We start from the raw sequence: 26693 nt of genomic DNA, 5'->3' as shown, positions 1-26693 counted from the left end.
ACGCACCTTAAATGAGGGGATTTTATAATGTAGTGGCATCCTGTGAACTGCTTTTTTGCACCTCAGCCTTTGGTCTGAACATACTTGTTGGTCTTCAAAACATGAAACTATAACACTCATATAAGGGGCATATGCCATATATGTAAATAAGTTGCATAAGTATGCTGTTTAATATAGGGATACATTTTATGCGATAGGGGAACAAAATACAAAATTAATTTAGGTTAGGTTGAAATAGATATTTTTCCTCTAGATATCTTCATCTTGTTTATTGGTCTGAGTCAATTATTGTTTAGCTTAAGTTGTATGATGGGCATTGTGTCAAACACATCATCTCTGAGGTTGTGGCGCCCCCCTGTGTGTGATACAGGTAATACCTCCTTAACTGGACAATATACTGTAAGTTGACACAATGAAGTACTGTAATATACATATTAATGTGTGTTGTACTTTTACAACTAAGCACATAGTGCAGTGCAATTTAAATAACTTCTTACGTGGTCATTTTACACTTCAACTTTATTAAAAAGGTAATGCAAAAAGCAATGTTCATCATGGTTTTTCATGGTATGAAAGAATTAAGCACAATGATCACATCATAACACATAATGACAAAGGGTAACAACTATTGTACGGTAATTCAAACACAAAGAAAATAAATTTGTAATATCAATAGTCAAATATACTACATGTAAAACATTGTAAATTCTAATATACAGTAGTTGTTAAAGCACATTAAGTAAATGTAATGTTATGATGCAGAATATTTAATTTCATGGAACAATATTATGAAGTTGCTGTACACATTTATTTAGTGACTGGAGAACATGACAAAAGGTAAAAGTAGTTAATATAATTTGAGTGAAAATCTAAATTATGATTTAGTTCTGTATAAAAAATTAACGGCATTTCTGTTGCGTCCTAACCGTTCTGAACATGGCGACAGCTGAGACGGTGTCTCGCAGCTAATGGTGCTAACAGCGCTGGCAATGCTAACAGCTAGCTGTATGCTCCGTATAAGAGCAGTGCAGAGTGGCGGGCATCAGCTAGCTTGCTCACGTGCACAAACATACACTAAAAGCACACAGTATCAATTATATAATGCAGGGATGCACACAGAAACATAACATTGTGTTATATTCATTCATTGCACAACTTCATTGCTTTTCAAAGTACAGAAGTGTGTATCACACCGATGGATCCACAGTGATTAGCTACACGCTCCATGTTGGAACTGCTTTCAAAGTTCACTTAATGTCGAGTGCAACAGGGCCTTTGATCGAGAAACCGATAAAGAATGACACTATAGACTCCTGGGCATGCCTACTCAGCTGACTTTGAAACATTGGAGTGATTTCCAACTTCAGATCTGGGATACAGGTGTCTGCCAGAATGGACTTGTACTTCACCTGGCCAGTGACCCTACAAAGGCGCTCCTCTACCTTCTTCTTTGTCCATATGCTTCCATTTTCCCACATTAAGATGAACTCTTCCTGCCCAGCCATGATGCACCTTTTGATTTCCCCTAAGTGTACCAGTCGTTCATAGCCCTGCTTCTTTCCCAGGAAGAAATGGACAATGGGCCTTTTGCCATTGTACACTTCCTTCATCTCAATGTGATAAGAGGTCTTCATCTGTGAGATGTGCATCCCCAGACTATGAGACGGAAGCCCATCCAAGCAGTGCTGCTGTGGCCACAACAGAACAACTGCCGCGAAGCGCAGTGGCAAGTTCTCATTTAATGGGATTTGCTCACGCAGAACTTGGCAAAGGAGATGAATTAGTTTCTGGTAGGGCGCAATGTGTGTTGTTGCCAGTTTGATACAACTCAACACAACATTGACATAGATGAAGTTGATTCTCTCCTTCACAGTCGGCTTATGTTCAGGTGCACAAACAAAAGCAGAGTGTCTGGCGATCTTCTCCATTTTTTCAGGTGGCATGTCATTTGAGAGGTAATTCAGAATCCCAAAGTAGGTGTCCGCTTTGTTCATCTCCAGGTATTGTCTTGCCTCGCGTAGTTTCAGCATGTTGCTCATGGTTTTATTCCTCAAGAGAGCTGCAGTATCAGTCTTGCAGAAAAGCTTTGCATACTCTAGGAAGCATCTGAAAAGCTCATTTATCATTATTTCCTCACGACTGTCTTTCATTCCAGATCCGCAGCCCAAGTTCACATACAATTTGTCAAGGAAGTCAAAGTTCCTCTTCATCCTACATCTGAGGTTGCAGAGTACATCCTCAAACTGTTTGAGGATTTTGTAGTATTGTGTGTGTTTGTTGCGCCGTTTATCATTTGTCTCCACAGCCTGAAGTTCCATATTTCCAGAGAGAACCTCACTCATGATGTCATGGCGGACATTTTCAGATGAAAAAATTGGGGTTTTTGCCAACATTTTAATGACAAGCACTCCGACCTGAATTTCTCCCAAGTACCCTGCTGTATTAAAAGGGCATACTCGCTGACTTGACTCCTTCTTTGCAAGGCTCTGTGTTTCCTGGAATGCATCTATTGCTGACTGAGCCATTTTGAGAAACATGCCCACTTTTTCAGGGCTTACAGGTTCTTCCTTGTAGTTTACAATGGCATTCTTGAGCTCATGCTTGACAACTTGTGCTGAGGTGTCGGCGAAATATGAGCTGTCTTTGGAAAGATCTCTTGCTCTCAATGCCCAAACTCCTGCTTCTGAGAAATCCTTCTTTTTTAGGTAATAGTACCTGGCTAGTAACTGAGAGACAACTGCATCTTTATCAAATCTTTTTGATGCATTTTGTAGCACCATCTCTTCCAGTCCTGGGGTTTCACTTGCGATGTGTTGAATTAGTGGAGAAAACTGACATTCATCCTTTGAATAATGTCTCTTCACCAAAATGTGGCGCACGTTTTGCAGGAGTTGATCTTTGCCTTGTGTGCTCTCATAAAGCGTGTCTGTGGTCAGCAGACGGTCAGTAATCTCAGCTTTGTTCACATTGTGTGTTGTGTTAAGTTCCTGCAAACAGTGTTTTGCAATACTTGGATGGATCATTTTCACAGCTTTGAAAACTACTTTACTCTCAACTGAGCAGGTCGCAATCAAAGTGGAAAATTTCCCAAATCCTTCTTCGATTTTGACGGTTCCACAGACTGGTTTTGGTTGAAGACCAAGAAATTCCTCACACAGAGAGACAGAGAGAGAGGCATCCTTGCAGTATACATTCAACAGAACTAAAACAGCCAGGAGTTGTGCATGTGTTTGATTTATGTCGAAGCTCTTCAGGGTGTTGCGGGCCACACCCTTAACATACTCTGGCTTAAAGTTCTCTTTCATGATCATGAATCCATAGAACGTGTCTGCATTCTTGTGTGTTTTCTCTATTTCTACAAGTTTTTCCTCAAACTGTTTCTGCTCCTTCTCCGAGAGAGTGTTTCCAATGAATACTTTCTCATCAGTTTGTTCAGGCTGTTCAGAGGACTCTGACATCATACAGTTCAGTAGAATTACCTGTGCAGACTTCGACCGAATGTTTTTCTTCGTACATTCTTCATCAATGGCCCGCTGCAAGTCAAATACTTTTTCCTTATCATCAAATTCATCTATCATTAGCAAAACAGGGACACGTGGTAATGACTCCTCATGGTTATGCATTAAAAGTTTGACGACTTGATCAGCGACTTCAGCAAAGTCAGCGTTGATGTCTCTGAGGACAGCACAACGGAATCGGTCCCGGAGAGCCCACAACGTATGCATGGCCAAAGTTGTCCCACCACACCCGGGTAAATGCATGAGGTTGAACAACACGCAGGCTTTTCCCAGGGAGCCCAAATCTGGTATGACTGTGTTTATGATAAAGTCAAACTTGTCTCGTTTGATAAATGGTGAGGATCCAGGCTGTTCAGAAAAGTAGAAATTCCACCATGACACTTGTCCTCCTCTGTAGAAGTTCTCCTCTATGACTTTTTTGTCCTGGTTTCCACCTTCACATTGGTTCACACATAGTACCTCCAAGGTATTCAGGCCACGCTCCACTTTCTTCTCAAGAAGCACATTACTTCTCCCGCCACATGGTAGGAAACGGCTGGATCTGCGGTTTTTTGACAAAAGACTAAGGATCGTGCCGTTGACTTCAGTAAAACTGAGGTCATATATGCATCTATGAGCAATGTTGATTCCACACCGAGCATCAACTAGGTTCGTCCATGAGGTAAATGCTTGTTTGTTGTCGCATATACAAAGGATCTGCTCTATGCCTTTGAGCTCCTGATAGAACATACTGAAGGTCTCAACAAGAGGGTCCATCTTCTCACTCACTGTTGACCACAGTAAGAAAATGACGAGGAATCTCTTGTTTGCAAGGACATCTTTCCGACACAAGAAAGAAATCACATCTCGAACGGAGGACCCCTTGTCCATCAACCACTCGTCTATGTCTGAGGGTGCCTCATTCTCAATCCCTCCATTGCAGAATACCCAGCTGGTGGTTCGAGTTAATTTCAACTTCTTTGCAATGTCTTCAACTCCTTCTGTGATTTTATACTGTGCTGGTAAATGGTCATTGACTGTGCTCTGTTGTTTAAAGTCACATTGTAATCCATTTTTAGCTGATTCTGGATCAAAGTCCAAAACAGCTATTGGGTTGAGCTCCACAAGAAATCCTAGTGATTTCAACTGGACTGGATGTGATTTGTTAGTTACCATCACATAACGCTCAAAATGTGACTTATCTAAAGAGAGGGATCCACCAGTTATCATCTGACTCAATCTGGAGCCCTGGGTACTGCTTTTTATCACATTGAGGTGCTTCTCTTCGGCTTGTTTTCGGAGTTGGAGTTGCCGTGCCATACCGGCAACAAACTGGTTGTACTCTTCCATCGGTTTGGCACATGTGGTTGGTTTGAGCAGATCCCTGCTGCTACCACCGTCTCGGACATAGAATTGTTTTTCTTTACCTTTAACTTTTTTCTTGTCTTTTTTTGTGTCCACGATGAAGGTGTGGTAGATGTTTTCTTCACACATCGTAGAGTCAGGGACTACGTCCACTTCTATCACCCATTTGCCAGATAATGTCTCATTCCTATTGAGAACCCCAACCAATCTGGGAGGTTTGATGCAACCATGAGCAGTCTGTTTGTGTTTATGCTCAAAATAATCAATGGCAGAGATTATTTTCTTTGCATAAGCCTCTCTGTCCTGAACAACCACTCCTAACACTTGACCGTGTGTGAAGTTTGGTTTGTCTCCTATTCCAAAATGAATGGTGCCATTGGTGCGGCTGTTCATGCAGGCAGCTGCAAAGCGGATAACCTCTTCACTTAACCTGATAATTGTAGCTTCATCTGTTGTTGTGTTAAATGCTTTATATTCGTGGCAGGGTTCCATTAAGTCTGAGGCGCCTGATTCTGTAATATCAAGAATGTCCCTTTCCATGTATCTATATGTATCATTGTACCTACAGAATGGATAGGGCTTGCATGGTCCTCTTGGCACATTTTTTGAGCCAACAAGCTCCTCTTTCTTTAATTTCACGATCTCATCTCTGGCATGAATGATAAGTTTTGCTGGTCCAAAAGTCACACCGATTTTTTTTAAGTCATCTGTATCTAAAAGCAAAAGACTAGGCCCCTTAATGTCCTGCTGTAACAGTATCTCTGCAACACTGTCATCAACATCATCCAACTTGAGAGTCCATTCTCTCACTTGATGTTTACTCCAATCCTTGATGTCAGGTGGCAGATCCTCCTCTTGACTCTAAAATACAAAGTGCCGTTATTTTTCTTCATTTTCAACTCCATATACTGCACACGTATTAGTTGACCATCATTTTGTGTTTGTTTTTTAAATGTTATTTACCTTCATTTCGCCTTGCTCTGCCATGACAACGTCCGTTCCTCCTTCTCAAACATAGATCACTAAAGCTACAGAAACAATTTAAAAAGAGAAATGTATAATGGAGGACTAGACAATGTAGTGGTAGCAAATAAAACACAAAATGTCATAAGATAGCTTTACCTTTATTTCTCCTGATCATCCAAGATAGCTGGCTCACTTTGCCGAAATATTGCCCGCTAATGCTGCAAAAAAAAGTATAAATATGAATATATTGACATAAAAACAAATGTCGGAGCATATTTAGGACACAGTCACAAATGTTACTAACATTGTGGAGGTCTTGACCGTGGTCCATGCCTACTACTCATTATTCATAATATCTGTCATATTCATTGAATGTTTATGTAACTCTGTAACGCTGTTCATCTGTACACATGACATCTATTGCTTCTGTCCATCCTGATCCGATGTGAGGTCAAAGGTCAGGGATGTCGTATGTGTAGAGATTGTAAAGCCCTCTGAGGGGAATTCGTAATTTGTGATTTTGGGCTATACAAAATAAACTGAATTTAATTGAATTAAACCGTTATGCAATAGTCATCGTCAATATCTGGATACTTGAAATATGTATGAACGGAAGAGTTTGGAACAGCTCCATACACTCAATATTTGGTCATTACCAGTATGGATTAAATTGACTGTATCTGAATTTAAAATTGTGCATAATAACCCCTCCAATTAATTGTAATCTCTATCCCTGTGGTATTGATTACTCAAGCCAGGTTGTTGAGGAAGCAGTGGAGGAAAGGGTCAGGGAACAACAAGAAGCTGTCGACGACTTTAGCTGTAGGAGTAATACATATGCAGATTGGGCATAGTTATGATGTCCACACCAGGAACCATAACGGGGCTGCCCAGCGCTCTCTCACAGCGATGATCACTGGGGAGGCAACATGGCGTCACGTGCCGGAGCTTTTCGTCCTCGGCTTTTTGGAAAAAAAGATGGCAGAAGTGAAATGGGGAAGTACTTTGGCTACATTGCAGACGGTGAAGGAAAGCCCACTGACACACAGACGGTGAAGGAAAGCCCACTGACATACAGACGGTGAAGGAAAGCCCACTGACACACAGACAGTGAAGGAAAGCCCACTGACACACAGACGGTGAAGGAAAGCCCACTGACACACAGACGGTGAAGGAAAGCCCACTGACATACAGATGGTGAAGGAAAGCCCACTGACACACAGACGGTGAAGGAAAGCCCACTGACACACAGACAGTGAAGGAAAGCCCACTGACACACAGATGGTGAAGGAAAGCCCACTGACATACAGATGGTGAAGGAAAGCCCACTGACACACAGATGGTGAAGGAAAGCCCACTGACACACAGATGGTGAAGGAAAGCCCACTGACACACAGATGGTGAAGGAAAGCCCACTGACACACAGACAGTGGAGGAAAGCCCACTGACATACAGACAGTGAAGGAAAGCCCACTGACACACAGACGGTGAAGGAAAGCCCACTGACACACAGACAGTGAAGGAAAGCCCACTGACACACAGATGGTGAAGGAAAGCCCACTGACATACAGATGGTGAAGGAAAGCCCACTGACACACAGACAGTGAAGGAAAGCCCACTGACACACAGATGGTGAAGGAAAGCCCACTGACACACAGACAGTGAAGGAAAGCCCACTGACACACAGATGGTGAAGGAAAGCCCACTGACATACAGATGGTGAAGGAAAGCCCACTGACATACAGATGGTGAAGGAAAGCCCACTGACACACAGATGGTGAAGGAAAGCCCACTGACACACAGATGGTGAAGGAAAGCCCACTGACACACAGATGGTGAAGGAAAGCCCACTGACACACAGATGGTGAAGGAAAGCCCACTGACACACAGACAGTGGAGGAAAGCCCACTGACATACAGACGGTGAAGGAAAGCCCACTGACACATATCTTACTGTAGGCTAATACTGATATTAATGCCATTGGTTAAGTGTTCAAAAAGCTGGGCAGGAACAAGCTGGTACAAAGGGAACCACACAGATGATTTATTTATTACCAATATAGATAAATATACCAGTATTGTATCGTACTGTGTCTGCGGTGGAGTCCTTCAGGTTTCTGGGATCCACAATCTCCCAGGACCTGAAGTGGGCCTCCAACATCAACATCATCCGGAAAAAGGCCCAGCAGAGGTTGTACTTCCTGCTTCAGCTGAGGAAGTACAACCTGCCTCAGGAGCTGCTGATCCTGTTCTACTCCATCATCCAGTCTGTTCTCTGTTCTTCCATCACTGTGTGGTTTGGATCGGCCACCAAACAGGACAGAGACAGACTACAACGGATAGACAGGTCTGCTGAGAGAACTATTGGTTCCAGCCTGCCCTCCATCCTGGACTTGTACACCTCCAGAGTCAGGAAGCGGGCTGGAAACATCACTACAGAACCATCACACCCCGGACACAAGCTGTTCCCACTCCTCCCCTCTGGTAGGCGCTACAGAGCACTGTACGCCAAAACCACCAGACACAGGAACAGCTTCTTCCCACTGGCCGTCACTCTGATGAACAATTAATCTGCACTAATTGCCCCTCACCCTGGGCAACTCCAGAAAAGGACAAAGTCCAACCCTTTTTTTTGTTGAGTTGAGCCCAACTATATCTAGCTGGTACCGCTCCACCTCCTGCACCAGCTATGGCTCTTTCCCCGCTAGCGAGATGAGGTTCCACGTCCCTAAAGCTAGTCTATGCTGCCGGCGATCGGCTCGCCCAGGCCCCCTGGCCAGGCCCCCTGCCCAGGCCCCCTGCCCAGGCCCCGCTGGCCAGGCCCCCTGCCCAGGCCCCCTGCCCAGGCCCCCTGGCCAGGCCCCCTGCCCAGGCCCCCTGCCAGGCCCCCTGCCCAGGCCCCCTGCCCAGGCCCCCTGCCCAGGCCCCGCTGGCCAGGCCCCCTGCCCGGCCCCCTGCCCAGGCCCCCTGCCCAAGCCCCCTGCCCAGGCCCCCTGCCCAGGCCCGCTGCCCGGTCAATATAGCACCCGTATGTATCAATAAAAAAGAAATCGGAATGAGAATAATAAAAGAGATCTAATTAATCGGAATTGCAAAATGGACCAATTTCAAATAATATATTTACAGTATCATTGGCATATAACTATTGATGCATTAATTTTGCAGCTGGTAAAGGTGGAGCTAATTTAAACTACTTTGTATAATTAATAATTATACTTTATACTATGTAAAAATATAGCATAATTAGTTTATTAGTTGATTTATATTTTTGTATTAAGAATCCAAATTGGCAAAGTAGCCTAATTAGTAACTAATATTGTCAAATAAATATAGTGGAATAGAAGTATACAGTTTCATAAAATGTACTTAAGTACTTCAAGTGTACTTAAGGACAGTACTTACCCTAAATGCACTACAGCTTCATAAATGTGCTCTCAAAGTGCACTAAATTGATTGATTTAACAATAAAACATACAAACATACAAACCACAGTGTCTCAAAATCTTGTGAACCACTGCGAGCTGGTTGCTTCCTCCCACTGGCTGCACCTCCACACTCTGAAGCAGTGGCGGCTGGCCAATAGAGGGCCACGGGGCCTGGCCCCACCCACCTTGAGCCACAATATCACAATATATATATAATAATATTAATAATATTTATAAATTATACAAATTGTCAATATTTGTGTGAAATGTATTTGTAAAATAGGATATCTGCACAAAATATATGCTTTTCCTGCACTTTGTGCACGACCTCTCTGCCTCTCTGCGTGTTTCAGCTGCACTGGGGCCGAATTGTTTTGTTCCAGAAGAGACGGGTCTAAGAAGCAGTTTAGCCAATACACATGATAACTCCTCAAGGATCCATATTGGGCAAAGTGAACGTCACTACCAGCTGGACCACGGACACAGGAGGTCAAGAAACACAATGAGGAGGAGGATAAAAACAGGCATACTTTAACCCTAACAAGGTTCATAGGGGCATCTTAATATATAAACATGTTCTATTAGATTTTATATATATATATATATATATATATATATATATATATATATATATATGTGATTTATATTATACGATATTTAAATGTTATTGTATGTACATGTACAGATTGTAAAGCCCTCTGAGGCAAATTCGTAATTTGTGATATTGGGCTATACAAAATAAACTGAATTGAAAGTTATTATAATATATTTCTGATATGTATATTTACATTAGATGGTATTTATATATATATTATACTGAATATTATTATATGATATATATATAGTAATATATTGAATTGTATGAATAAGATGTCCTTATTATGTCAGTTTTGGAAGAAATGTTAAAGATTTCACTACTAAGTAGAAATGTGTGTTTTATACTTGTTTGCATTGAATCATACTGGGATGTTTTCTGAAATTGATAAGATGGCCCTACCTGAAAAAACTACTTCCACCAGCCACCACGCCCTGAAGCCTCTTCCTGTTCCTTTTTGTGCCAAAGCAAATGACGGAGCGAGCTCCAGTTACCACAGAGACTGTTACCATCCGGTCCATTGGAGTTCTCCTTCGGGTCGGTCCTTTAGTTCTGTGTCGTGTATAACTGACACGTTTACTAGTTATGATTTCTTCAAGCTGAATAAAGGGCCTCACGTGTCCTCATCACATCTGTAAAAACGCGCCTGCTCTAAGGAATGACAGAATCGATTTTATATGAACATATTATTGGGTTTGATAGGATGTCAACGTGGAAAAATAAAAGATATATCCTCAAAAGATTCTAAATCACACACAGCTAGAACCAGGAACTACAGATAGACCGATGCTACGTCACAGAACGGAGGAAATATTGCTTCGGAACATTTAAAAAGATGCAGATTTCCACACACGTACCGACGCTCCCCTCCGGGACGGACACCGCTCCCCGCAGGCCGCTGGCTGTCCTCCGGTCGAGTTAATAATCGCGTACTTTCTTCACGCGGAGTTCGTGTGACAGACTTCTCCACTTGTGTTCCGGTGCTGGTCCGCAGGAATAAGAGTTCCTGCCGACTGATGCGGAACGGGCGAGCTCAATGAGGGCGGCCCGTTCTGATGAAACGAAACCAAAGACACCAAACATGAGCCAACATGAGCAAATGTCTGTATGTCTTTATGATCCATGAGCCATATTACCACCCGATGATGGAGACAGCAGCAGAGGAAACACGGGGTTTATTATCTTCTACTAATTACATGTGTATGGGGCCCGAGATATTGCCACTCATGTGTCATGGATGTGTCATAATTGTCAGTATTATTGTCACAGACAGTCCTTTGTGATCATCATATTTACTCACGTGATCACCAACGGGACCAAAACTGTACAGACACAAGTTACACATTTAGTTTGGGGACATTTTGAGACGTGGAGGTGGGAAGCCAAAGAAATGGATTATACATTTTAGAAAAGTGTTTCTATATTTGACCCATCCACCTCTACACAATAATTAATTAATAATTAGTTAATAATGGAAAACATATGCTGCAATTACACCCCAGAGTTCAGAAACACCTGACTTATGTCTCTTTTCCTCACTCCCTTCTTCTCCACTGTCATGCTTTCTTCCACTATTTGTAGTATTCCACTTTCATATGTGCCATAGGAACCTGTGCATATTTTACTGCCAAATTGTTATGGAATGACATTGATTGAGTTCCATATTGATTTTCATTTATATTTGAAGTAACTGAGTGTGTTACATATTATTCATGCTTTTACAGTGGTATAAGCATTCATGTGACACACTGCCTCAGCCACTTCAACAGGATGCATCTTTAATGGGGCTTATGTTTTGAAGGCTTGTATCACAGCACAATCAGGCAATAATATCCTGATCCGATGTGAGGTCCTGGGACAGGGATGTCGTATGTGTACAGATTGTAAAGCCCTCTGAGGAAAATTTGTAATTTGTGATATTGGGCTATACAAAATAAACTGAATTGAATTAAATTAATATTAGGATTTGAATGGAAGACATTTTACATCACCAGCACCAAGGTGCCGCTCTTGGATCAGCAACATAGCAATTTGAATATGGCTCTGTTTAATCTCAAATTGTCTCAATCTCAAAGCCCTAATTGGCTTTTAATAATTGGCTCAATAATAGATTGTTGGTGTGTCAGGAGTAAACCAGAGGCTGGTCCGTGGAGCAGCACATTGCACTGTGTTGCTATAGGACATTCTCTTATATCCACTTGTTGGGATTTAATGCTACATTTAGGGGGGGGGGTCGTCCAACGCCCAGGTTTAGTTCCTCAAAGAGACGTGAAGACAGACTCGTTCGGGTAACCTGGTGCGGCTCTGACTGTCATTTACAGCGGAAAGTCATCTCTCGCATTCACTGTTCATCTTGTAAAAAATATTGTTTACTAGATTGTATTGTATTCATGCTTTACTCTTTTTATTGTATGTGATGATTGAATAAAACACTAATAATAATAATGAAACTCCTGGTCATTATTATGCTTTAAAAAAAGAAATTGTGACAATTGCAAATGACAAATATTCTATTATAGTGTTATGATTTTAGCAACCCCCCGAATTTTGCTCATTTTGCTATTGAGGTTTTCAGTGTCAATCAATACAAATTCAGACAATACAAATCACATATGAGTTTATTTGTGAGTCCACACTTAAACTGTATAGACTGAATGGACGCGCCGTCATTGTAAGGTATTTGCTTTGAATAGCCCAAGAGAAAGGAGATAGAATGGGAAACAAGTTATGGTCTTTCAAGATTTCTCCTGTCTTACTCTAGTGAATACCTGATGGACAGGTGGAACCTTGCATGGTAGCTCCTCCCATCAGTGAATGAATGGTGGTGAATGTTAGTTGTTAGATGGAACCTGATGGGCAGGTGGAATGATGCCAGTGATGTGAATGATGCCATGTAGTGTTAAAGCACTTTGAGTGGTCGGAAGACTAGAAAAGCGCATATTACTCCATTCATGGGGGTCAGTTACTCTCAGCAACACTTGCAGATTGTAAAGAGGGTAAACTAATTATTTGTTGGTTCTTATGCTGTAATATAATTGTAACAGGACGGTACGGAGGACACAGCGGTCAGGGCAGTGCAGCAATCACAGGCAGAGTCAGGTCTGCAGGGTTTAAGGGGTTTTAATCAATCAAACAAACAAACAAAAAGAACTGAAAGCGTAGCTCAGACTCGAGCTCTATCAATTTCTTACACAAGCTGTCTTAGCCGGGCCGCGGAGAAGTCACTCTCCGGGTCCCTCCTTGCCCTTTGTTTGCCTCTGACGAGGAGATCAGGTGTGTCTCTTCTCACACCTGATCCCCGAGCTCTCCTGAACGAGTGGGCGGAGCCTTCTGGCTGGAATGTAGACTTCAGCCACCACCCTTCCCCTCAGGCCCTTACAATAATAGAATAATTTATTTCTGTACAGTATTGCTATGTTTATTGCAGTCACAGGGGACTCAGTGGGCAAGCCCGGACCCATAATGCCCCTCTATGCTGCCAGGACTGGATTGGACCATGGCATACAGTGTTAAGGTGAGACAGAAATGAAAGCTCAGAGCTATTTTATGTGATTCAGATGAGTTCATTTAAACATATTGCCACACCTCAAACACTACGATGTCTAAAATGAACATGTCTGTTACTCAGTTCAATTCAGTTCTACACATTAATGGTCTGCCATGGGTGGCACAACAACATCTGTATTTGTGTCTATTTGAGACCGAGAGTGGCACGTTCCCACTCCTCTCTCAGACGTTTATCCATGTGGACGTCAGTAAGCCAGATCAGGAACCCCTTGAATGCCCCTTCAGAGTCCTTTTTCAACTTGCAGGTAATCCAATGGACTTCAACGTGTGGTTAATGTGGTGAATTCCAACAAAAATACTTGGTTCGGTAAAAGATTTGGTTTGTAACTTACTGTAAGTTACATATGTAAATTAAGAACATGTCATGTAAGTATGTTGCATAAGTTAAAGTTAGTACAAGGAACTATGACTTTGTGTTGATTTTGGTGTCTGTGGATGAAAGTGGAGTGTCTGTTAGCCAAATGGTAATCGTGGTGCTAGCGCAACCGCTCATGCTAACGGGAGCCTGAAACCACGGCTCCGTCCCCCGATACTGCACTTTGGTACCCTATGGACGTCAACAGCCAAGATGGCATGTCCCACATTTCACATTTACCAAATTTCAAATACAATTTTGTCAAAACAATTGGTCATATGTAACAGACAATAACATGCATGAACACTTTTAATGTTTAGGACAAGCATGAACATAGTGAAGGGGCATTGCATGACATTAAAACAACATAATGCAGTTTTGTTAATTTTTCTTTTATATTAGTCGCCTTGATGTGACATTTATTCTACTTTATAATCATGAAAGTCATCGTTACTATCAAGTTACTCACATTTATAGGTGTTTAAGTCAGAAAATGAACGCACATGAGAAGGAGTCGTACAGCAGTGTTTACCACTAATTCTAAAGGCATATCCAGCATAAATCAGTAATTTAACAACACAAATTAAACAGAAAGAAATTAAAGAAAACTTAACAAAAGCCCAAAATCAACAGCAAACTAAAAGCTTCTCGTCCTTTTCCAGTACTGTAAATCTTAGTAAATGTTACATATGGTTGTCTAGAAGGACGTAAATATCGAACAAAAAGTTCAGAAATGAGTGTTTGTTATATTATTTCTGTTAATTTATTTCTTGGCAATAAATTGTATAGCGTTGGAAAGCCTGTTTATTTCCCTTTTTAAACGGTCTCCCATTTGTAAGGAAGATGCATTTCTGGGATGAGTAGCACAGCATAGTGTGTGGGTTGCGCCCATGAAAAACTTGCCAAATCTTGTCTGCCAATGCCAGGAAATCTCAATGCAGAGAGAAATCGAGGTGAGATTTTGCAACCAGTGGCAATCCCATTGCTCCAGTCAGGGACCGAACTCCATCCTCCAAGATGACAACGCTCGCCCCCAAAGAGCTAGACTACTGCCTCCAGAATCTGGGAGTAGAGAGAATGGAATGGCCTGTCAACAGTTCTGACCTCAACCCAATTGAACACTTGTGGGATCAGCTTGGGCGTGTCGTTCGTGCCAGAGCAGGTCTGTCAAACTCATTTTCCCCGTGGGCCACAGCAGCATCTTGGCTGCCCTCAAAGAGCCGGTTGTAACTGTAACGTTGTATAATTGTAACAACTCCCAAGCATATTGTTAAATAACTGCCTTTGCATTTGATTATAGTTTATTCAAGTGTAAAAATATTGTACATGTATTTATATAAATGTAAAAATATATCTGCGCATTTCCGTTGGGCGCGTGAATGACGCAACGTGAAAAATGTGCCTCATTCGATGAAACAGCATTTTTTACTCGGGCGAAAAAGTATGTGCCGCTATATGTCGTTAAAACCAATCAGCGTTGAGATGCTCCGCCTGAAGTCACTGACGTCATGCTGTTGTTGAAGCAGAAACTATAGAGGATGAGTTGATAGTCTGGCATCGGCAGTCATCCAGACGAAGTTCCTGGAGAAGCTGTGTGCAGCTACGGATAATTCAATTCAGTTTATTTTGTATTGACCAAAATCACAAATTACAAATTTGCCTCAGAGGGCTTTACAATCTGTACACATACAACATCCCTGTCCGAGGACCTCACATCGGATCAGGGAAAAATCAGAAAAAACCCTGTCAAAAAGTGAAGAAACCTTCAGGAGAGCAAGAAGAGGAGGATCCCTCTCCCCGGATGGACAGATGCAATAGATGACATGTGTACAGAATGAACAGAGTTACAGAGTTACAACACAATCAATGAATATGACAGAAATGTATGAATGATTAGTAGTAGGCATGGACCACGATCCAGACCTCCACAATCCATGAAACAGAAGGAGGAAGAGAGGAGAGGAGGGGGGCGCATCAGCAGGGCCATGGCAGGAGGCATCGAGAAAGAGGCCGGACCAATGAGGTCAGGCCCTTCAGGCAGGAGGCACAGAGAAGGAGGCAGGGCCATTGGGAAGGAGGCCAGGTCTAGGCCAGAGGCAGGATGCAGGAAGCAGGGGCGAGGAGCCAGGACCAGCTTCAGACACAGCCAGGTCCAATAGACCCTATGAGGCGAGAAGGCACAAAGACTCCGGGGAGGAAGCAGAGTTTGTAATGTGCAATAATATTAATATTATGAACCCATTTTTATATTTCGACGTTTGTGGGACTTCCACAACATGTACAAAGCAGAAATCATGTTTATTTCTTCTACGGTGGACGGCGGAAATGAACTGTTTTCATGCCGATAAGCCACGCCTCCTTTCTGCCGCGTCTGGTAAAGTAAAGCAACACAAAAATTTGCTCCGCTTTTGGTGTGAACGCAGCATTAAGGAGTGTGAATAGACGGCACTCCGCTGCATAACTCATTACCTTCAAAATAAAAGCACAGGATGTTTTTCTTACCGGTGAAAACGGTTCCGCTACACACTTTTTGGTGATCAGAAAATGACGTGGCGGGTCGGATTTGGCAACAGCAGAATAAGAATAAGTTTGGTATTGGCAGAGAAGATTTGGAAACATTTTCTTGGGCGCAACACATACTCAGCATCTGTACTCGCATACTCATACAAATGCATGTTCCTTACAAATCAGGCACCATTTAAAATGGGAAATAAACAGGCTTTCCAACGGTATACAATTTATTGCATTCCATTCATACATTGTCATATTCATTGAATGTGTTTATGTAACTCTGTAACTCTGTTCATTCTGTCCACATGACATCTATTGCTTCTGTCCATCCGGGGAGAGGGATCCTCCTCTGTTGCTCTCCTGAAGGTTTCTTCTCTTTTTTCCCTGAAAGGGTTTTTTTGGGGAGTTTTTCCTGATTCGATGTGAGGTCAAAGGTCAGGGATGTCGTATGTGTACAGATTGTAAAGCCCTCTGAGGATAATTTGTCATTTGTGATATTGGGCTATACAAAATAAACTTAATTGAATTGAATTGCCAAGAAGCATTGTTGCAACAGAGAAATAATCCACCACACACCTAATTTCTGAACTTTTTGTTCGATATCATACAAATTGTACAATTCCACTGATTCTCTGAGGAGAAGTTGAATCTCTTGAGTACCAATTGGTCATTTCAGCACAACGTGGTAGCCATCAGTGTATTCATCTGGGTAACAGAAAACAATCCAGTAAAATAACATTACAAAATATCAATAATCAAGCTACATAGGAGTGTTTAACAATGAGTAATGAAATTAGGGGGAAATAGTTACCTCTTATAATGCTGAGGATGAAGCTTGTTTCCTCCCTGAAGTTCTGCACCATCTAAAAACGAACAGATCGACCGATGTCAACACAGATCATTGAAGTGCTGCATATCAAAAACGAGAAAATATCACGTATAAATCACAATCCTCCTTAAACACCATCTGTATGAGCCAAATAAGCTGTTGGAAATACAAATGTGTATACACTGTACTATTGTCCTGGTCTCAGGTACATAGGTACTGACATCGTCAGGGGAAAAGTTTTTGACCACTTTTGCGGTAACAGTTTTATTGTCTTTCTGCAAATTGTGCGTTTGATTGTCGCTGGACGCAAACTAATAATAAGATGTCTTACAGATGTCATAATTATCAGAATAATTTATTGGCCAACAATACGTACGTTGCACATACAAGGAATTTGACTCGGTGAAAGGTGCAACACAATAATTGTACTAATTTAATAAAAACAATAAATAGATCTTCAGCTTGCCAAGAAATGGCATTGGTAAATTAGAGGAGTCGCCCCTCTGCTGGCCATTACAAATAATGCAAGTTAAAGGCACTTCAACATTGGCGTCACTTTTCAGAAGTGAAGGTCACCTGATCTGAACTATAAATGAAAGCCATAAGTGGACAGGACAGCCATTAGCCCTCGTGTCAAGAATAAATCCAGCTTAGCTGCGCTCACCAGGCCTGGGCCTCTAACACTCTAGCACTCGTTGGTGAATAGTTCAAGGTATGAAGAGTTAGTGGTTGATAGAGGAGACGTAAGGATACCTCGTCAGAGACTAAGACGTGGATCCTGCTGGGTTTCTGTCTGTAGATATGTGTAATTTGCTGCGGAGTGATGCTGTACAGCATAGAGATCTTTTCTGAGAGGTCCAACAGTGTCAGCTCCTCCAGGTACAGAGCTTGATAGACTGCAGAGAAGACAAACGAGGCCCAAGGAAACACATAAACAAGCTTCACGAACAGAGGAGACAACATTAGATCCCAGTTTTATCTCTGTTTTCCCAGTCCAAAAAATATTTAGATTTTTTTTTCTGAATGTTGACCAATGTGTCATATAATTCATGATATCCCAGATATCCCCCACAAATGTAATAATACCCTTCAAGGAGCAGTCAAATAAATTAAACACTAGAGATTCTAGGAATCATACAGTATGTAGACCTACTGTCTCCACCACATGGCTTGTTGGCAGGTTGATGACTGGTCTGCTGCTGACACACATAGATGGTAAGACGGGGCTGTATACACCTGGAGAATGTGAGCAGACTGGAGTATCAATAGGAGGCACAACATGTAGTAACGGGACCTGTCGAGGACTTAAGGTTCAGTTTTGTCAGAGATTTCACAAATCTGTATATTATATATTATACAAAATACACTTGCGTTGGAAAGTACAATAATAGAATACAAAATGTTTTAACATATATAATAACACTATTCCTCCTAAGTATGACGTAAAATCGAGTATGTGGTACGTTGACGGTGCATAGAATGTGGTTTTTTTTTTTGTACCTGAGAAATGTCTGCATGTACATATACTGGATTAGTGAGAATTTCTGAGTGAGTCATGAGTTTACAAAAGCTCCAAAATGCATTGTGAGGACGAGAGGTTTTACTATGAAAATGAACCTGAAACTCTACAGGTGAAAATAGGGATGTTGACAGTCTTCCCCAGTGAACAATACAACCTTCCACAGATGCAAAGTCAATTTGTGTGGAGCTTTCATGCAGACTTCACACTTTGTTGGATGGTGACATGTGTGAACGGTTTTGAGAGTGCTGACCATTAAAGGGCCAGGACAGTCCAAAAAATAAGAAGGTATATTAGGTGAGGCATACATTCCAATGTCATGTAACTCTGCGTTGCCCAGTGAACAATGATAATAGATAATAGTGAACAATGATAATAGATAATAGTGAACAATGATAATAGATAATAGTGAACAATGATAATAGAACTTTCCCCGTTTCCATTTTTTCATGAACAAGACTAGAACCACTTCACGACTTTACGAGGACAAAAGCAGAACAAAACTAATTGACTGAGCACTACGAGGTGCATTTTAATGTCTCACCTTCCTTTCACAGTGTTAAAGAGGCGAATACCATCTGCTGGACCGCAGATCTGGATCAGATCCTCCCTGCTCATCCTCAACAGATCAGCACCTGCAACGACAGCAGAGCATCTATCAATGCTCAATCAACGCATTCTGGGAATTCCTCTTTCCCTGTTTAGAGTTCGACCCCCAGCGGTGTGCCTGTTGCCCCCCTTACCCGAGAAGCTGTAAAAGAGCCTTGAGAACGGGGAGAACCTGTAGCGGTGCAGCCACTGCTGAGTGTCCTGCGGCGAGGACGATGGCAGAAGGTGCTGCATGTCAGAAAGAAGAGGAACCCTTGAGATGAGAGTAGCAGCACAGCATCCACTGTCTCAAAAAAATGGGCGAAAAATAATTCAGAGAGCCACATGAAGACTTCCCCACCGCACGGTTCTTCATTACTTACATCAGAGCAGCCGGGCACGAGTAGCTCCCCTTGCTGGTTTGGAGAACAGTTGCTACAGAAACGTCCACATGGGGAGGAGAGAACAGATCGGGGTGACCACATTGTACCGCTCTCAAAACAGTGTTCACTGATAAAACCAGTTTCTAACTACACTCACACACACTTATACATGACGTTATCCTGGTAAGTGCCCACAGAGAGAGGTTACCATTGTTAGTATTGCCTCACTGGTGTAAGCAGTGGTCAACCCCAGGCCGAGGAAGAATAGTTAGACTTTTCTACTCCTTTTACTCCACCGTGACATTAATCTAGAGAGCTCAGCTCATTTGAGTAGGTGGGTGCTTACTAATGTAGTGAATGCTGACTCACCCATCTGTGAAACCACAGAAGGTTGGGGAGCTGTGGTAAACTGGTGACGGAGTGCTGCTGCTGCTGCTGTGATTCAGTGCATCGGGCCAAGGAGAACACTGGAGAGAGAGAGAAAGAGGAGGGAAGGTTTCTTCTGATTATTCAACCTGAAAAAGTAATTACAAGCACAAAGACTACAGGCATAATAGGCATATTTTTAACACCAAACCTGCAAAGAAGAATCCCTGAACTCAGGTCTCTAACAACCCGTCTCACTCCCAACTCGTCAAGACATCATAAAAATACTGTTTCAAAATGTTTACTTTAGTTCAGTGGTTCCATTTTATACCATGTATAATTTGACTTTCAAAGGGAAATAGTGTACCTTTATCTGACAAATAGTTACTGATCGATAGTTGCAGATTAATATTTGACATGAAAACCATATAATGATTTTAAAGAACATGTCCTATTGATGTGTATTAGACCAACAACAGACAATAAAGCAGTAAGCTATGTTTTACTTCAGTAAAGGATACAAAATCTCTTTTCAAGCTCGTACAGAAAAATGGTTCCTAGTTCCTAGCTCTGATCTGTTTGTTTTTTTATCCAGATGAATGACAAACTAGATTAACACCTTATCAGAAACTGCTGAGTCACTTGTCATTCAAAGACACTGAAGTGAAGCCCCCAATCATTAACCGAACTAAGTGCCAAAGCAAGCACACTTTTACAAGCAGCACACTGAAGAGGGACGTAGTACTGGTTTGAACTGTAAAGTGAGAGGAGCATTGTACTGTGACTGCCAGGTGAAGAACAAAGACATGCAATGGCTGAGAAGATTACATAACACAAGAATTTAGCAAAGTGGGATCAACAAAGTTGCAGAATTACAATGCTATTGACAAAATGAAAGCGGTCCTTTCAGTTTTGTCGTGTAATGTGTCCAGTAAGGTAGAAAGGTATGCCTCACCTCTTTGAGCAAAGTGTTCTCATGGGACAGTTGATACTTCTCTCTGTCTTGAGGGACCTTTTTAGCTATCTTTTCCCTGTCTGTCTTCAGTTTGCGATCAGCTCCTTTAGGCTTCCAAACAAAAAGTACATTAAATTTAGAAAAGCTGTCATAGGATATGATATATGGCAAAAATAATTATGAGAGCATAGCATTACAAAAGTAAGAGCCCTCTAATGGACTATGGGTATTATTCTCCTCCAATTACAAGCACGCAATGGCCCAAGGGAAATGTGCAAAGTCGCAGCAGGCCAAACAGGACGTGCCCACCCAAATACTACCTAACTGTCCTCCACCTGCTACAGCGAGTAGGTAGAGGGTTCCGCCTGTGCTTATAGAAATAGGGCTACAGTATTGTTACCTTTGTTCTAACTCACAAAGGCTTTGCCCTCTACGGGGTCCGCACCGTGTTCGGGTAGACGCGTCTTAATTGGCGTGCTCATGATGGGAGGAGAGTAAAGAACCCTTAGAGTCCAGTAGAAGGCTCAGCCTGTGTGAGTTAGAACTTGGTACAGCACAAATATTAAGACATCTTTCAGGCAAGTTTCATACCTTGAAGACTTTGACCTGGCAGCCAGAAGAATGGACATGCTCCAGGTATTCCCCGTGTTCATTGGTGCTGAATGTGTCCAGCTGGATACGAAAGGGCACTCCTTTCTCCCCACCGTGCTTCCTGGGGGTGAACTCAGTGCTGATGCAGTTGACCTGAGGACACATGACAGAAGAGGGACTGTAAGTTTGCCATATATGTATTAAGGACCCCCCTCTAGACATTTGACCAGAACCCATCCGTTACCTGGATGAAAACAGAAGCGTTCTTGACAGGATCCCAGAGGAACTCAATGGTGTTGAGATGCAGAGGGTGTGTACGGGGCTCCAGTATCCCCACTGACAATGGTAAATCTGCATATAATGCAATAATGATTCAGTCAATTTACATTTGCTAAAAAGCCCTCAAGAATATGTTTTCTCATTCAGCTTCTTGCTCTGAGCAATAGGTCCCAGCTGAACAGGTTTTTCTTATGAATTGGTTTGGTCCACCACCTTAGTCCGGACTAAAAATATCTCAGCAACTATTGGATGACTTCCATGATAATTGGATATTTTATTTGATCAACTATTAATAAGACGTCTGGCTCTTATTGAGTTTAACATTTTTATGTTGCTAACAAACTCAAGTGTGCCTACCAAGACAAGCTCTAGCATCTACTTTCACTGTATGAAGGTTATGTTCTGGGCTGTGGACAGAGATGCTGAGGTCATTGTCAGATCGTTTCATTTGGTTGGTCACGCCATGAGTATTCCTTCTGATACTTCTATTATGTGAATCTTGATGCAGATGGTGGACACGGCAGTTACTGTACTTGGACTTTACTTGCTCACATTCACACAGGAGCCACTTGAGGTTAAGTGTGTGTTACTGTGCGCCTCACATTTCTGCTTTCTCTACCCAGAGCTATATGACTTTAGTTGCCATAGTGGCCATGATGGCAAGAGGCAAATCTGTGTGGTACTTGAGATTTCGGGTAATTTGTGGTCATTGATTTTCCACCTGCTAATTGGGCTCCCTCTGACCCAGGCCATAGGTCATTTATCCCTACTTTGGCCAGCACTACACTGGCAGAGTATGCAGATACATGCTTTGTTTGGGTGAGCTTTGATGTGCAGTGAACTCACCTATATCCAGGATTCGGTCTCCAGGTCGGTTCCACCTCCATCCCTCCAGCTCCTGGTGCTCCATATACTGCAGTCGGCGGTCATGAAACACCACGCGCACAATGCTCTGTGAACCGGAAGGATTAGTTTAGGCCAGAGCACAGCTCCAGCTCGCACATGGTGCAAAATAATTTAAACATATTGAGGGCATTTCATTGAGCAAGGGTAAGTTGGTGGAAACTCCATCTCCATTCCTACCATTCATACACTCCTCTTACTTTAAAAGAGCGTCTGCATATATCACTAAGGAAAATGAGACACTGCCAATGAGCTACATGTGATACCTGTGAGATGGAGCACCAGCAGTGACTTTAAATCAGGGCTCCCACACTCACTTGCACAACACATGTAAAGATCCCATGACATCTTATACAATAAAAACTACTGAAGAATCATTTTACTTAATTTTTTTTTGTTTTAAAGTTCTCTGATAAGACTTGTGTATGATCATCTGAAACTAAGAATTGTTGTGTTTTTGTTCGCTCAGAATGAGTAATTCATATCTACATAGGGAGCTGGTTTTCTACAGTGGATTTGAAGAGAACGCCTGTACTGCCTGTGATGTGGGGACGTTTACTGTAGGAGGCAGTGAGGGTCATTATCCAGTTCCATTATGGGAAACGTAGGATCCCTTATTTGTGACCCATTCCAGGGACTAAAAGTCAGGATGTACATGTTATCCTCTGCTGTTTTGATTGACCATTCTTCATTTAGATATGTTTCTTGTGAGCCTCCTGACTTTACGAGAGTGCACTTCTAAAACACTGGAGTGCCTCTTTAGCAGCATCCTGCCAGGTGGGACGGCCCTCCTTCGTTAGCAGGGCCTGCTGTGTGTGCCTTGTGCTTGTCCGGCCCTGCAGGCGGCGCCAAGCAGTGCAACTGGGAGCAGCTGGTCAGTCTCCCGGGAGCATTAAGATCCGGCTGTCCCAGTGCATGGCCTCTCTACTGCCTCCATTCCTATGGCACCATGTGCTTGTTTGGTTGGCTTTGGCTGTGTTTCTAGTTAGTTTTTTTACACCATGATCACTAATTAGCACACCTCATAACGTCAGCATGTATTTTAAGTTATTGTACGTTTGGTTAATAAACTTGTGCACCTTTAAGTCGAACCCTCCCGTCCTTTGCGATGACTTATGACACAGATGAGCATGTCCTGTGTCACGGGTCATGAAACAGGACATGAAATTAATCAACAAATTACATTAACAACCTGTTAAAACATGAACCATTGGGATATTTTTGGAGGGAGTACCACGCATGACCGAGCCCCAGAACTCAAAAAAGCCCAGGACCCAGAGCCCAGCCCGTCATGTGTTTGCATAGAAGCCACCTGTCCCATTCTTGTGTTTCTAGGATGCGAGCGCTTTTTTAATGTTTCAGTCTCAGGCGATGGCAGATGGCCTGACGACAGAGACATGTCAAGTGGATGCACTCGCACACAAGTGAAATAAAAATGACCTCTCCTTACTCTGGAGTGTGTTGACAAACGTCTTTTGACCATCTGAAATGTAGTCAGTCAATAACTGTGTATGTGAAAAATGAATGTGGCATGGATATATTAGCTGGGAGTGTTTTTTTTATTCAGAAAGCCATGGCATCTGGAATACAATACTAATTTCTATGAAGGAAGCATAATATTTCTCAAAATATTACACGTATGCCCAAGTCTTTAGAAATAGATCCCAGTGTGTTTGTAAGGGCTTTGTGTGAGCTCTAGGAGAGGAAAGGTCAGTTTGGGTGATAGTACCAAGCTCTCCAAGGTCGACACTCCACCCCTGAAGTGGAAGGGAGGGTTGAGGGACCTTTGACAGACCAGGAAAACGGATACATGAACAGAGGGATGAAGAAAGAGGTCATGTGAAGTCAAAAAAACAAACAAACACAATACCTTACACCTACCTTCACATATTTGCTGCTTATATCTGTATACTCCACTAGTTTTCTGTTAAGCATACGGATTTCGTAGGACTGACCTACATTTTAAAACATTAAAAAAAAAAACTGATTAAAATTGAAAAATGGTAAAATCAGTCAATCAGAAAAGAGGGGCAGTTGGAGATATAAACTGAATCCATTCAGAAACCGTTTAGGCAGATATCAAGGCCAGCCACTAGAAATATCTTAGATTACATATCTCCATCCTGATCAAATATGACATTTTTAAATTACAAGAAAATATCAATAAATTAGCCCCAGAGTGACACTGAGAGTAACTATCAATGCTTTTTCAGCATAATGATACCTCTAAGCTACAGATTGTGATGGCAGTTACCTTCTAATCAATGCATGTAATCTTAACATGGCAGTGAAACCGTTGCTCACTTTCATTGTGTGTTCCTCCAACCAAATGACTGTTACAGCAGATGAGCAAACTTGTAGGAAAGTAAAGGTAAAGGAAGCACCAATAAAGAGACAAACAATCAGAAAGTTCCAGATGTATGTGAAGGAGGAGGAGGAGGCACACTTTAGAAAAGAGAAATGAAAATAAAGAAAGAATAGTTGAGATGAGAGTTCAAACACATGGTTGCACACATAAATCAATAATGCATAGGTTGTGATTATATGGCTTTTAAATATTACTAGCATGATTTCAGTCAGGTTAGTAATTCAAAAGACTCAAATGCTTTTTGTATGTATGCACTTATGTTTCCAGTATACAGCCTAGTCGTGTGTGTGTGTTTTAATCCTGTAAACGGAAAGCTTTGGAAGCAAAATGTGCCCAAAATAATTTGAAAATGTATTCCTTATTATTTACTAAAAGATAATCGGTGGATTATTCTCATGAATATTGTATTTCAGCTATAATAAAATGTCACAGCTGGGTGTAAAATGATGTGATTAAGAAGGAAAAACAAACTAAATTACAAACGAGCTCCTGTCCACACAGTCAACTTGGACATTCAGCTGGCAGGACAGATAGCTACCTTGATTGAGATAAGTGAGACTGTCCTCCTGCTGCTTCACAGCCGGCGAGGTGGCTGCACACAGAACGTACTGGACCGGGCTCCTCTTGGCACCGCATTCAGCCATAAGCCTGGCCTCTTCGCTTTTCAAGAACGGTGCCAAGGCCTCTCTGGAGGAAAGAAGAGGGGCTGAGTGTGGGGGGCGATAGGTTACTGTCCCTTCTCACGGTTCTCTTCTCACTTAGCCATAGGACCAACGGTGCAAAAGGTTGATGTTACAGCTCTATTCACTTAAAGTGTACGAGTCCTTGCGATCTATATTTGTTGCCTAAATGTGGAATTTGGCAGCAATGCTCCTTTAAACTAACCATTGAAGAGCAAGAAAATTCTCACTTAAAAAAAAAAAATGAAGCAAAATTACTGCAAATAATGTAAAAAAAACGTTTGCACTTTTACTTCTCTCCAAATACTCTTGTTCAAGTAGACATCGCTGCTTTGCACGGACACTTTGCTTTAACCTGTTGCACACAGAACCTTCCCCCAGTCGCACGCGTTGAAGTGTGGCTTGTGCTTTACCTAATGTAACTAGTCGAGTGCTGGTGGTGGGACTCAGGCTGGGAATGGCAGAACAGCATATTTTCCAGTGCGGTGTCTTCTTGTATCCCAGGACCACGTGGTGGTGGTGGTGGTGGTGGGGGTGGGGGGAGCACGTGGAGACGGACGGTGCTAGCTTTGCGCCTGCTGGCTTCCTCAGATTTCAGCTCAGAGAGGTTTTGCAGGCAAACCTCATCGCCTGCCTCTTATATAGGCCCGGTGATGTCACCCAGACTCCCACTTTTCTTGTTTTTTTTTCAGCATACCTCGGATGACCTTTGAGAGGCGGAGAGCTCGGGCACACCCCCCACCACCGATGTTTAGCCGGGCTGATGCATTAACAGCAGCTTTCACCTGTTGACACTACCAACAGTGTGGCCCTAAAGCCGCCTTTAAACTCACTTAGGGGAATGATGTTTGGAGGAGCATTTTGGAAAATTGGAAAACAAACAGCCGCAGCATGGGGAACAACGAAGGGTGTGTAGCCTTCAAATGAGAGGAAGTAAAGGTAATCATCTCCG

The 26693-nt window shown here is 42.3% G+C and overlaps 3 protein-coding genes across 3 annotated transcripts; 1 reads left to right on the top strand and 2 right to left on the bottom strand.

Annotated features, from left to right (window-relative positions):
- Nucleotides 1–501: 501 nt before the first annotated feature.
- LOC117750424 (sterile alpha motif domain-containing protein 9-like) lies at nucleotides 502–11074 on the bottom strand. Its single transcript, XM_034561646.1, has 4 exons — nucleotides 10705–11074; nucleotides 5985–6046; nucleotides 5826–5890; nucleotides 502–5723 (listed from the first exon to the last, which is right to left on the bottom strand). Exons 3-4 carry the CDS (start codon nucleotides 5847–5849, stop codon nucleotides 1248–1250), a joined length of 4500 nt encoding a protein of 1499 aa, XP_034417537.1. The 5' UTR covers nucleotides 5850–5890; nucleotides 5985–6046; nucleotides 10705–11074; the 3' UTR covers nucleotides 502–1247.
- On the top strand, nucleotides 8540–10887 carry LOC117750027 (anther-specific proline-rich protein APG-like). Its single transcript, XM_034560871.1, has 2 exons — nucleotides 8540–8855; nucleotides 10808–10887. Exons 1-2 carry the CDS (start codon nucleotides 8540–8542, stop codon nucleotides 10885–10887), a joined length of 396 nt encoding a protein of 131 aa, XP_034416762.1.
- A 5712-nt stretch (nucleotides 11075–16786) lies between the features above and the next one.
- Nucleotides 16787–26213, bottom strand: tfcp2l1 (transcription factor CP2-like 1). The gene is made up of 15 exons (XM_034561763.1): nucleotides 26155–26213; nucleotides 25600–25748; nucleotides 24575–24648; nucleotides 22637–22742; nucleotides 21756–21862; nucleotides 21512–21664; nucleotides 20921–21031; nucleotides 19969–20066; nucleotides 19600–19651; nucleotides 19372–19465; nucleotides 19173–19263; nucleotides 18263–18345; nucleotides 17863–18005; nucleotides 17092–17143; nucleotides 16787–16985 (listed from the first exon to the last, which is right to left on the bottom strand). The coding sequence occupies exons 1-15, from the start codon at nucleotides 26211–26213 to the stop codon at nucleotides 16948–16950; spliced, it is 1410 nt and encodes a 469-aa protein (XP_034417654.1). The 3' UTR covers nucleotides 16787–16947.
- Nucleotides 26214–26693: the final 480 nt, after the last annotated feature.

This window comes from Cyclopterus lumpus, chromosome 21 (genome assembly GCF_009769545.1).
Source record: "Cyclopterus lumpus isolate fCycLum1 chromosome 21, fCycLum1.pri, whole genome shotgun sequence".
NCBI classification, from domain to species: Eukaryota; Metazoa; Chordata; class Actinopteri; order Perciformes; family Cyclopteridae; genus Cyclopterus; species Cyclopterus lumpus.
Note: the sequence above shows the minus strand (reverse complement) of the source record. Positions and strands in the feature narration are given on the sequence as shown.

Excerpts from the sequence above, each read along its gene's own strand:
- LOC117750424 (XM_034561646.1), bottom strand. The coding sequence starts at position 5,849 with ATGGCAGAGCAAGGCGAAATGAAG. Across the intron at positions 5,724-5,825 it reads CAGAGCAAGGCGAAATGAAG|AGTCAAGAGGAGGATCTGCC; the intron begins GTAAATAACATT and ends TTTGTATTTTAG.
- tfcp2l1 (XM_034561763.1), bottom strand. The coding sequence starts at position 26,213 with ATGCTGTTCTGCCATTCCCAGCCTGAGTCCCACCACCAGCACTCGACT. Across the intron at positions 19,652-19,968 it reads TTCTGTGGTTTCACAGATGG|CAACTGTTCTCCAAACCAGC; the intron begins GTGAGTCAGCAT and ends ACGTTTCTGTAG. Across the intron at positions 18,346-19,172 it reads TTTAACACTGTGAAAGGAAG|GTGTATACAGCCCCGTCTTA; the intron begins GTGAGACATTAA and ends CACATTCTCCAG.
- LOC117750027 (XM_034560871.1), top strand. The coding sequence starts at position 8,540 with ATGAGGTTCCACGTCCCTAAAGCTAGTCTATGCTGCCGGCGATCGGCT. Across the intron at positions 8,856-10,807 it reads GCCCGGTCAATATAGCACCC|ACTTCTCCACTTGTGTTCCG; the intron begins GTATGTATCAAT and ends TTCGTGTGACAG.